A 12,754-nucleotide genomic window follows, 5' to 3' on the forward strand; every position below is an offset into this window, starting at 1 on the left:
AGAAAGCTACTACACTACAGTGGTCCAGTGGTGAATAACCAAGGTATATAACATTCCTGAGATCGATTCGCGTAACATTAGAAAATCATTTTTGTCTTTTTGTTTGTTTTTCTCAATTGGTTTCTTTAATTATTTTAAAAGTGAGTAAGTGATTTATTAAACCTCAATAAAAAGAAATGAAATCAAAAATCACCATTTAAAATTGCCGCTGACGAAATATTCAAAAATATTTCGTATGCGGAAATAATGTCGCTGCTATGTCCAACGTTTTCGTATAAGTAGATTCACTTCTTCTAGGAGTATATATTGTTTGATGTAAATCATTGACGATATACATAGAGTATACTTTTTCTTTAGTCTATTTTTAGCAGTGGATTTAATAAAATTGAGAAAACCAATGTTGAAAAAAGTTTTAACAAAATTTGTCAGGACAATATAATTTACAAACATCCCCCTATTCCTCTCAAGTCACTCTCCCCGCCTATCCCAAGTAATCTATAAAGAATTACACAACAAGACATGTGGACGGCTCTAACGCCTCCGACCGTACGTCGAGCACCATATATCGCTAGACGTTAGATAGGGGTAACGATCGGTTGGCGGGAAACCGATCGTTACCCCTATCTAACTCCTTACTCTTTACGGAAACAAGTCGCGCCACAACGTCGCCACGAGCCAACACGAGATCGAGCAACGTCATATCCGTCTCAGACTACTATTTCCTACACTGCATATTTCTCTATGCCTAGTCTATGCTCATTCATTCATCGTTCATTTAACTTTGACGTTTGTGTACATTTCCGCCAAGGAACATATTTACTCAGGAGATTTCCGCTGTGTCTCTCGATTTCATGACATGATCCTTGTTTAGGGATGAAACGATACCATTGAGGTATCGATACTTTTACTCGATACTGTATCGGTCGTCAAGTATCGACTCTTACTCAGTATCAGTTGAAAAGTATCGATACTTACTCGTATCGAATCGTTTTTGGAAATTCTTGAGTAAAAACCGTAACATGTACTAGGTATTCTTTATTGTTAAGTACATTTATGAAAAAGCCTGTCTTTGTAGTGCTTCCCAAAAATATTAATTTTTCCAAACGTTTCCTAGTTAAATTTAAGCGAAGTGGCATAGACAAACAAGCTTGCCAACTACACAAACAAAACTAAGGCTAGGATGCCTTCAATAATTTCAATTTAAAATATGCAATTTTCAATTATCAATGTTAAAACAAAATAGTGACATTGGTTTACTGATATGAGTACTTTTGACCGATACCCACTCGATTCTTAATTTCAAAGTATCGATACTAAAAGTACTTGGTATCGGCGCAAAAGTATCGAGTACGTACTTGTATTTACTCGTATCGTTTCATCCCTATCCTTGTTTTCTCGACTCGACTGACAAATTGACAATGTTATTGTGAATCGTATAATCATTGTGGATCGTAATATCTACTTGTAAAAGGGATATCTTTATAAATATCCAATAAATTTGCGTGTGTCTGTTCATAGATCGCTGTTTCGGCGAAATAATGGACGAAGTATATTCATTTTTTCGGTCTACCCAACCAACTCCGGTTGTAAAGTTACCAACCCCGCAAACCGGTGGACATCGTATTACGAAGGAAGACACTCTCAACCAGTTAGATAGACGCGAGAATCATCGCAAATCGGTTGTAATGACTGGCACGGATTACGCTAAAGTAATAAAGGAGCAGGAGTTGAAAAGATATTTAGAGGTCAGTAAGGCATTTTTGTTGCAAGAGTCGTGATAGTCAAGTGGATATGACCTCTGTCTCCGATTCCAAAGGGTGTGGGTTCGAATCCGGTCCGGGGCATGCACCTGCAACTTTTCAGTTGTGTGCATTTTAAGAAATTAAATAGCACATGTCTCAAAAGGTGAAGAAAAAACATTTTGAGGAAACCTGCATACCAGAGAATTTTCGTATTTTTTTGTGTGTGTGAAGTCTGCCAATCTGCATTGGGCCAGCGTGGTGGACTATTGGCCTAACCCCTCTCATTCTGAGAGGAGACTCGAGCTCTGCAGCGTTACTGGCACCAATAACTGATTGAATATTTTAAAGCTGAGTACTATTTAATACTAACTTGTGGATTCGAGCATTTGCTGATCGCGTATCAGCCATAAAACAGATCAAGCGATCAAGATGTGGGCTGGGGTATTTGAAGCTGTAACTCATCAGAAAGTAGTGTGCTAAATACTTCCCAGTCCATCCATTTGTTATAGAGTTGGAGCCGCTTTGATTTAGTCACAACATCTGATCTCATGCTTATCTGGGATTTGATTAGATGATCCTTCCAAGGTTGATTGTAAAGAAGTGCTGGTACAAACCCTTACAAATAAAAAAAAGTCTAGCAAATCTGGTAATCTGTTTGGATCTGTAGGCCAATGTCTTGGTTCTGAGGTTGCACTAGTAGTAAGATTATTTTAGTTCTCTACCTCAGGTTGTTATAAGCCTTAAACCCCAGTGAATATTTGGCGTTCCAATCTCCTACAATGAAACTGCCACCAAGGTTTTTAAAGTAGTTTGAAAATAACTCTTCTAATATTCTGAGCTTGGTGGACAGTAAACTTCTGAGATATTGATCTTTATCTTTGTCATATTGTTACTGTTGTTAGTAAAGTGAATCTCAGATACAAGAAGTATATTAAGCCTTTGCATGTGGAGTAGTAATTCTACTTCATCTTTGTTGAGTTCTAATCTCCAGTTTAACCAACTTCAAAATCACAAAAATAAACTAAAAGGCGAAAAATAACATTGCAATTTAGTTTATTTTTTTGATTTTGTTGTTGGTTAAATTTTTTTGTTAAAAATATTTTATTTCTGGTTGTTTGATAAAAATGTTTTCTAATGTTTTGTAGGAGGCTGTCTGTGTATTGGATTTTGAGTTAGTAGCTTCAACATAAGTTTTAGGTTTCTCTGATTTAAATAAAATAAAAATAAATAAAAACAAAATAAAAATAGCCTTTATTCTCTGATTGCTGAATACATACAATATACTTAATACTATTACTTAATTTATATACCAGAGCAATCAGGTTGTCCTTCGACATAGGCCTCCTCCAGACTTTTCCACTCTACTCGATCTCTGGCCTTTCCTCGCCATCCTTTCGGCTGGTCATCCTCCCATCTCTTATGTGGTTCTCTGTGGTTGATCTTCTCTGATTTACTATGGTTTAATATCTATAGAGTTCAAGTTTATGGGATGATTTTTTATATTATTGCTCATTTCGTGTGTTTGCTGTTGATTCTCTACCTATTTCATGGTAAATTGCCTAGGAGTTTTTTCCATTTAGGATTTCCTGGTATACTTCTTTTATAATTTGCTGGATGTGGGCCTCAGCAGAGGGCACACACATGGGTGGTGTATTGCAATCCTTTTTTGTATGTTCAGATGTTTTGTGGGACATTGAACACAATGCTTTCATACAATATTTTTTTTTTGTATGGCTACACTGTTGAAATCTTTTTTTTTGTTTTTAAAAAGAATATTTGCTATATTTTTTATAATATGACCAATATTCCCATTCATCTCCAATTAGTCGGGATAGACTGCTAGATGTGGGTACGACAATAGGTCAACGGGGCGGGCATCAAACCACAACCCCTTTGGCACACAGTGTTATTGGTTTTCTTTTATGCGGATCTTCTATAATGACTGATTGCTAATATATGATCCAGTGGTGTAGTGTGTCTTAGAGGGGCCCTGTATTGAAAATAGTTGGGACAATTGAAGGATGTCAGTCGGGAGGTTGAACAGTTGTATCTTCTCTTGACTCTTGTAGTAACTGAAAGGGGTGTGGATTTTCATCCTACTCCTTACAAGTTAGCCCTCTTCCATCTTAGATTGCATTATCACTTACCATCAGGTGAGATTGTAGTCAAGGGTTAATTTGTGAAGAATAAAAAAAAATGCCCCTGACCGAATTAGAAAATACACCCTCTGAATCGAAGGCAGAAGTCACATCCACTGGGCTGTCACGGAGATAGTTCGGTGAAGGCTGACATGTTTAATTTTGAGGATCTACTAAAGTCTATGAATGTAATTCCAGTGTGAAGTCGAACGCCAAATGTCAAATAGCCTTGCTGGTGGGCTGAACTCAATGGAACAGCTGTCAATACGGGATTCAGTTCTGAGTATAAACCAAATACAATCATTAACTGAAGAAGCCATGACTGAAGTCTACAGTAAATACTCCTTTCAGAGAAAGGAAGACACTGGAAAACTCGCTATTTATAATTTTCATGAAGAAGTAAGTAACTTTATATTTCTTTTATATTTTAATATTATAAGGAGGTAAAGTTTATGGTGATGTCCCCTACAATAATCTTTGGATCTACTGAATCGATTTTGAAAATTCTTTTACCACTAGAAAGCCATATTATCTGTGAGTGTTACATTTTACACTCATATTATCACAGAAATGGGAACTACACAAGGAATGAGTATATATTACTATACTATGTTGGCCAGTTGTGTCCTTTTCAGGCAGAATTTGCAGTCCCTGATGTCTAACAAAAAAAAAATGCTATTTAAATATTTTCTTTCAGATATTAAAAAGAATTCAAACTTTTCCTATTACAATAATTGAAGGCCCTACTGGTTGTGGGAAAACAACACAAGTCCCACAGTGGATTTTAGATGATGCATATAACAACAGAAGGCCGTGCAAGATTGTTGTGACACAGCCCAGGAAAATAGCAGCCATATCTATTGCGAAGAGAGTAGCTCAAGAGAGAGGCTGGGATGTTGGTGGAGTCGTCGGTTATCAGGTATAGACTTCATTTTAATAGGGATGATAAGTGTGCACTCTGTGCAAGAGGCCTATATCCAGCAGTGGAGGTCCATCAGCTGTTTATAATAATAATAATAATAATAATAATAATAAAGCTTTATTTTTCCCATTTAGACAGTACTTAACAATATCTTAAAACTATTTTAACTAGTCTATATATTAAATAATTAATTAGTTAATAATGGGCCCCTTCGGGTAAGCCTCCTCCATCTTTTTCCATTTGTCCCTTTCTTTTGTGAGTTCCATCCAACCTTGGCCGGCCACTGCGGTAATGTCGTCCACCCACCTTCCTACAGGCCTTCCTACTTTCCTTTTTCCAAGTGGACCTTTTCAATAGGTAATTATCTTAGTCCACCGTTTGTCCTTTTGCCTGCCAAGGTGGCCTGCCCATCTCCACTTAAGTCTTAAGTCTTTGTGCATGGTCCAGAGCATCTGTGAGATTAGTTTTTTTCCTAATAATTATACTGTTTATTTTGTCAGCTTTTTTTAGTTTCAAGATGCTCCTTTCCATTGCATCAGCTGTTTACTCAGACCAATTACAGAAGGACCTAGGTGGACCAATACACCATGACCAATTGGTCTGTCATTGTGGTAGAAATCATGAGATGATACATACAAAATAAGCTCTTAAAATATAAAACATATTATAGTCTCGAATCTAAACTGTGGATGGATAGACAGACAGACAGAGATGACAAAACCATATGCATTCCTTGTTGACTATGGAAACCTATAGTCATTTCGACATTGTAATAGATTCATATCAGAATAGGGATGATGACAGTTTTTTAAATTGTATAAAAATTAAGAGTATATTAATAGCAAAGCAATTTTGTAAAAGTAACAGGATATCTGCGATCATTACTTTCGGAGCTACAGGGATTTAAAGTGTCAGATTTGCGGCGCTGCCGCGGATCCCTGAAAAACGGCCCATACAAAATGGCTCGAACTAATGACGTCATACGCAATGTAATGATCGTTAGATTTGTATGCGCGTTCAAACAAAATTACTAATATCTTTGTTATTTGTGCGTTTATGCTTATAGTTACTATATTAAAAAATGTCACATTTAATGTAATGAAGCTAAAACTGTGTGAATTTTCATCTAATTACGATAAAATATTTTTAATAGATTTTGAAATTTTATAATCTCATTTATTTTGCAAATATCCAGACAATCTTTGCTTTTTATGTATAAATTAGTTAACATTGACCTTATTTACCCGAATGTATCATAAAAATCAATATATTCAAACCTAGTCATCATCCCCATTCATCAAGTCTGGGCCTAACAATGTATAAAAATGGTTGGTCTCCTTTTATTTGTGTATGTCGGTAATTTAATTATATTATTTTACATATTTGTAACAGGTTGGTCTTGAGAACAAAACAACTACTGACACGAGAATATCTTATGTGACAACAGGAGTGTTGCTCCAGAAACTTGGTAAGTTTTCTATAGTTTATTTTTTGTTTTTTTATTCTTTACAAGTTTAGCCCTTGACTGCATACTCACCTGACTAAGTGATGATACAATTTAAGATACAACGGGCAAACTTGTTAGGCATAGGATGAAAATCCACGCTTACATCGGTTTCTACAAGACATCGTACTGGAATGTAAAATCGCTTGGTGGTACGTTTTTTGTTGGTAGAGTGGAAACTAGCCACGGCCGAAGCCTCTCGCCAGGCATACCTGGAAATTAACCCTAGAATACTAAACTTTGCCTGACAAGCCGCGCGTGGTCAGTTTTTTCGGTTATTTAAAGAACGCCACCGCGAATCAAATTGTGCTTTTGCGCCAAAAATTGATTTAAATATACGTGTGCATCAGTAAGGAGGGGCAGATATTTATATTAATGTTAACTTTAGTATTTTGTATCTCGTACTAACATAGATAATAAGCTAATAATTATTAACACAAATGGCCTGAAATAAACAGATTTTATTTTCATTTTTTTCTAACCACATACGGACTGACTGTTTTTTAGATTCACTACCGCACTCTAAAAATGGGTAAGGCCAAAGTCTCCAAGCATTATGAGCATTTATCTTTTTTTCAGTGAACGCAAAGAATACAGACGAATACACCCATATCGTACTAGACGAAGTTCACGAGCGTGAACAGGATATGGATTTCCTCCTGTTGGTGGTCAGGAAACTGCTGTTCACAGCTACAAGGACAGTGAAAGTCATCCTCATGTCTGCTACCTTCAACACGCAGATATTCCAAGACTACTTCACACTGCCAACACCATCGATGGGTCTGCAATCCTCTGGATGCTTCAAAATTACAAATGACAAACCCACATTCAGTGTGAAATTGTTTTATCTGGACCACATAGCTAAGATGGGTTACTCAGTAAGTATCTAAGTCAATATCTACTATTCACGCTGAGGATTCAATCCCAGGAACTCATCATAAATGGCAAATTGACACTTTTTTTAATTGGTCTTAAATTGTTTATCTTTACTTAACGTAACGTAACTTGCCAAGTTGATTTCATGATACAATTACTTCGTGATCCAGAACCACATAGGTTCACTGGAATGAGAGGTAAGTACAGCATTGATTTTTTTGCCAAGTCGGGATTTAGGAACTTTTTGAGCGAAAAAAGCGGGATTCATTCAAAAGCGGGACATCGTAAGAAAAACGTATATTAACCGTAAATTTTTGAATATTTATCTTTTTATTCAAGTTCTAATTACGTTTTCGTGAAAATAAATTGTGATGTGAATGACGAGTAGATGGGTGTTAAAAAATCCAACTTACATTAGGATAGTAATAATTATTTATAAGAATTACTTGTTCATGATATATCTGTGAAGATGTAACTTCGTGTAAAGTATCTTTTTTCTCTTTAATAAAGACGAAACTAATAACTAACTAATAACTAACTAATTAAACTCTTCACAGGATAGCTGTATATTAAATGATTGAGTTTCTTTAAATTTACGGAGCATTTGTTGCCGAAAAGCGGGACTGAGCCTATCCCGCGCGGTACATTTATTGTTGATTTAAAAATCGGGACGTCCCACCAAAATCTGGACATCTGGCAACGCGAGGCAAGTAGTACATAGTATTAATTAATCAAATCTTTTTAACAGAACCTGCAACAAAATATGCGTGAATTACAAGACCCCGAAATTCATCCAGACATGAACAATCTTGTATCAACATTAATAGAGAAGTTTGAACAGATTGACATGAAAGAAGAATTCGTCGATATAGACAGAGCCGAGGCCGATGTGCCGTCCGTACTTATATTTCTGCCTGGAATCTATGAGATTGAGGAGCTTTACGCTGTCCTCACAGACAGTGATTTCAAGTGAGTATTGCCTGTCTGGTTATGAAACCAATAATTGGTTTGAGATCCATGATGACATCATCATGGATCTCACACCAATTATTGTTTAGGACTTGCCTCGCAAGACGTTACTTTTCTCTCAGAAGTATATGATCAACCATCTAATGCTATAAAACTGTCTCTATTTAACAATAAGTATTTAAATAGCCAGTCATGTAGAACATTTCATTTCCAAGCTTTTTTATCATTTATATTATAATCATTAATACTATACTACGAGTTTTCTTTTTCACTTGCTTTTAATGAATACTTTGAACTTTTATAAAGTTGTGCCCATGGTTTCATTTGGCTGTTTATTATAAAAACCAATGCTACCAACTTATAAAGTGTTGGATGTTCACAAATTTTCTCATTTAAACTATCCGACACTTATTAGAATCTGATGAAACTGGCCCTTAATTTGTTTTCTGTCAAATGATAATTTACTAAAGAGAAATACAAGTTGTGTATGTTCTTGCATTATTGGTTTTTCATGCACATTTTTGCGCAAAATAACATATTAATTTTGTTGATTCTATTTTACTAATGATTTTAAACTTATTTCGTGGTTGTTCATTATGAATGTTATTTAAACGGGTATATACCACGATAAATAAATGATTCTATTTTGTTTTGATTGTTTTTTTTTTTAATTTAAAGGGTCAAATATAACTGGTGGGTGTTGCCGTTGCATTCTACCATCACGGCCGACGAGCAGGTGCGGGTGTTCCAGCGCGCGCCGCCCGGACACCGCAAGATTATACTCGCCACCAACATCGCTGAGAGCTCCATCACAGTGCCTGATATCAAATATGGTGAGAAAATCAATCATTTATGTATAACATGTCAACAAGATGTCAACGACAACTGGTCAAAGAGGAATTCTACTGGTGGGTGTTGCTGCTTCACTCTACCATCGCTAGATTCAACATCACTGTTAGCTCCATTACGGTGCCTGATATCAAATATGGTGAGAAAATCAATCATTTATGTATAACTTGTGAACAAGATGTTAACCACAACTGGTCAAAGAGTAATTCAACTGGTCTGTGTTGCTGCTGCACTCCACCATCGCAATATAATATTTGCCACCAACATTGCTGAGAGCTTCATCACGGTGCCTGATATCAAATATGGTGAGAAAATCAATCATTTATGTATAACATGTGGACAAGATGTCAACGACAACTGGTCAAAGAGGAATTCAACTGGTGTGTGTTGCTGCTTCACTCTACCATCGCAAGATTCAATAACACCAACATCACGGTTAGCTCCATTACGGTGCCTGATATCATAATATGGTGTGTATATCAATAAATCATTTATGTATAACACGTGGACAAAATGATAAAGACAACTGGTCAAAGTGGAATTCAACTGGTGGCTGTTGCTGCTTCACTCTACCATTGCAAGATTCAATAGCCACCAACATCACTGTTAGCTACATTATGGTGCCTGATGTCATAGTATGATGTGTATATCAATCAATTATTTATGTATAACATGTAGACAAAATGATAAAGACAACTGGAGGGTGTTGCTGCATCACTCTACCATCGCAAGATTCAATGGCTGCAAATTTTACAGAATTTTACTAGAAGTGTTAGTGTAGAAGTTTACATGGGTCGATTTTTGCCATGCAAGGAAAATTTTCTAAATAACAATAAATAAATAAAATAATAAAATTTGAAAAAATACATGGTTTTTAAATTAAGTTTTATAAGAGATCAATTTAAAAACCATGCTATGTTATGTCCGGTGTTAATGGGGTAACAATTAGATTTTTACAAGCAATGTTACTGGTGACTTGCCGCACGGCAAGTCTAAACCCCTCATAACTTATTGTATGTAAAATAAAATATAAAGTGTTTAATTTTGTTGGTACAGTAATCGACTACTGCCTGATGAAAAGGTTAGTGGTGGATCCCAACACGAGCTTCACTTCGCTGCAACTGTGCTGGGCGTCCAAGACCAACTGCGAGCAGAGGTCGGGGCGCGCCGGCCGCGTGCGCGACGGGCGAGTCTACAGGCTCATTTATCAAAAGTTTTACGTGAGTTTGTTTTATTTTATTTACTTTTTTAAATCCCACGAGAACCATGGATTTTTCCGGGATGAAAAGTAGCCAATGTGTTAATCCAGAGTAAAATCTATTTCTATTCCAAATTTCAGCTAAATCGGTTTAAAATTGACAAATTTTCATCCCCTATTTTATCCCCTTGGGGGTAGAATTGATCAAAATCCTTTCTTAGCGGGGCGTCTTTTAGAAATTTTGTATTATCTCCGAAACTATATGACTAATAATTAACATACTGTAAAAGGTAAATCTTATCTGTATAATATCCTCTTCATTATTAAGTAATTTATTTTGATAAGAATTTAAGTTTAGTTGTGTAAGTAATGACGTTAATCTTAGTATAAGATTTAAATGATTTATTAAAGTAAAAAAGGTACTACATCTGCTAAAATATAGAAGATAGATAGATATGCTGTCGCGACATTTTTTGTATTTTTGTAGAAAATGATAGTTTTTGCAGCGCACGCCATTTAAACAAAACTTTTGTACACCTTGAGTTACATTATTGGGATTTCATCCCTAATTTTTTTTTAAATATAATATAGCCTATAGCCTTCCTCGATAAATGGGCTATCTATCACTGAAAGTATTTTTCAAATCGAACCAGTAGTTCCTGAAATTAGCGCGTTCAATCAAACAAACAAACTCTTCCGCTTTATAATATTATTATAGATTATTATTACATAACTAGCGGAACGAAGTCGCGGGCGTCCGCTAGTTATGTAATAATAACCAGTGCACAGTAAAACCAACTTAGGTTTTTTGTGTTGAATTATGGTTAGGCTTAATTTAAATATGTATTTTGTAGAATAATAAATATATTTTTTTTACAGGTAACCCTGCCCCAGGATGCCACGCCAGAAATGGTCCGATGTCCTCTAGAACGTCTGGTGCTGTTGGCCAAAATGCTCGACATGGGCCCGCCAGCCGACATCCTGGCGCTCGCCATGGACCCACCTGACATGTCCAATATACTCCGCACCATACTTGTGCTGAAAGAGGTATGAAAATATTATTTAAAAAATATATACATCGGGCGTATTTCCCATAACTCTAGGGCTTTGACTATTTAGACTATGGACCTGTTTCGCACCCAAATTTACCAACAAAAAAGTCCGTCGTTTTTTGAGGGCGAATACATTGAATGTGTGAGTTTACCTCACTCACACATTCAATGTATTTAACACCATTAAATATATTTTGTGTCCACACACTACACACAACTATAAATTAGACTCTTGATTTTTACACAGCCTAACAAACACATCGCTTAGACTATCTAAAGAATATATATGTAGAATGTTCGATTACATTATCGATTTTTTGCTGTTCCGTCTAAAGACTCGATTCTTTTTAGAAATTGTTTTTACTACAAATTTGATAAAATTAAGGTAGAAATACTTACAAAGGAAACGTTACTCCATCTTTTACTAAACTACAAGTTTTTGGCCTTTTTTATGCCATTCAACTACACGAACTGGCATTTGTAGGGAGCTCTTTACACGACGAAAACGATTACAACAGTGAAACATCAGTTCTACAACAACAGTTTTTAATAAACGCGTTAGATCATTGATTTTTGATCTTTGCCAGAGGGGTAACGGTTAGCGAGGTAGGTCCTGTTATTAATAGTCAAAGCTCTAGGGTTATATACTTTAGGGAAAATGAATTAAACATGTCTAATATTGTATTCTAAAATGAATATTTTAGAGTAAAAAATATTTCTTTTGTAAATAATACATCTAAAAATTGTGGATAGTCGGAAATATTTGAATTACATAGATAGTCGGAAATATTTGAATTACTTTGTATGAAAACATAAAATGTTTATTATTTTTTAGTTATAATAAATATTAGTTATGCAGTTTGGCTCCTATAATTGGACTCGTCAACACCTTGAAGTGATGAGAAATTCTCCCGAGCGCTCTAACGCGAGACAACGGGTTGTTGCTTAAAAGGTCAAATGTTAGGGTTGTTTATATTTTTCAATGCCATGTCACCAAAAAAAAGGTAAAAACTTTATATACCACAGAATAACACGTAAAATTGTTATCAGTATTTTCAGTTCACAATATGACGGTAGATTACAATATCACGAGTGAGATTATAAACTAACGTATTTTACAATTTAACGGTAACATATACAAATAAATAAATATTTAATAAAAAATCACACCATGTTTTTGTAGGGATGAAAAGTATGTGACAATCCAGAGTTAAATCTATTTCTATTCTAAACTTCAGCTAAATCGCTTTAGTAGCTGCTTCAGTAGCTGGAACAAACATACACACTTACACACAAACTTTCACTTTTATATTATTAGTATGATATGTTGTGATAACAGGTGGGAGCATTGAAAAAGACGGTAGACGATGATTGGTCTGCAGTGGACGGTGACATCACTTACATGGGGCGTATAATGGCGAAGTTACCACTTGATGTGAAGTCATCCAAGCTTATTGTGCTGGGCTACATCTTCGGCTGCCTGGAAGAGAGTATTGTAATGGGT

At 35.6% G+C, this 12,754-nt stretch overlaps 1 protein-coding gene across 2 annotated transcripts in view; it reads left to right on the top strand.

The window, feature by feature from the left end:
• Positions 1-988: 988 nt before the first annotated feature.
• The window catches only part of LOC112047462 (probable ATP-dependent RNA helicase spindle-E), a 29,910-nt gene continuing 18,144 nt past the window's right edge, over positions 989-12,754 (top strand). For both annotated transcript variants that reach the window (XM_052888096.1, XM_052888097.1), the window contains exons 1-10: positions 989-1,745; positions 4,079-4,279; positions 4,578-4,799; positions 6,195-6,270; positions 6,886-7,184; positions 7,931-8,151; positions 8,830-8,984; positions 10,057-10,220; positions 11,078-11,245; positions 12,590-12,752. In XM_052888096.1, the coding sequence (XP_052744056.1) occupies positions 1,539-1,745; positions 4,079-4,279; positions 4,578-4,799; positions 6,195-6,270; positions 6,886-7,184; positions 7,931-8,151; positions 8,830-8,984; positions 10,057-10,220; positions 11,078-11,245; positions 12,590-12,752 (1,876 nt within the window). In that variant the 5' untranslated portion in view covers positions 989-1,538. The remainder of the gene's footprint in view (positions 1,746-4,078; positions 4,280-4,577; positions 4,800-6,194; positions 6,271-6,885; positions 7,185-7,930; positions 8,152-8,829; positions 8,985-10,056; positions 10,221-11,077; positions 11,246-12,589; positions 12,753-12,754) is intronic.

The sequence above is a fragment of the Bicyclus anynana genome, chromosome 21 (genome assembly GCF_947172395.1).
Source record: "Bicyclus anynana chromosome 21, ilBicAnyn1.1, whole genome shotgun sequence".
NCBI lineage: Eukaryota > Metazoa > Arthropoda > Insecta > Lepidoptera > Nymphalidae > Bicyclus > Bicyclus anynana.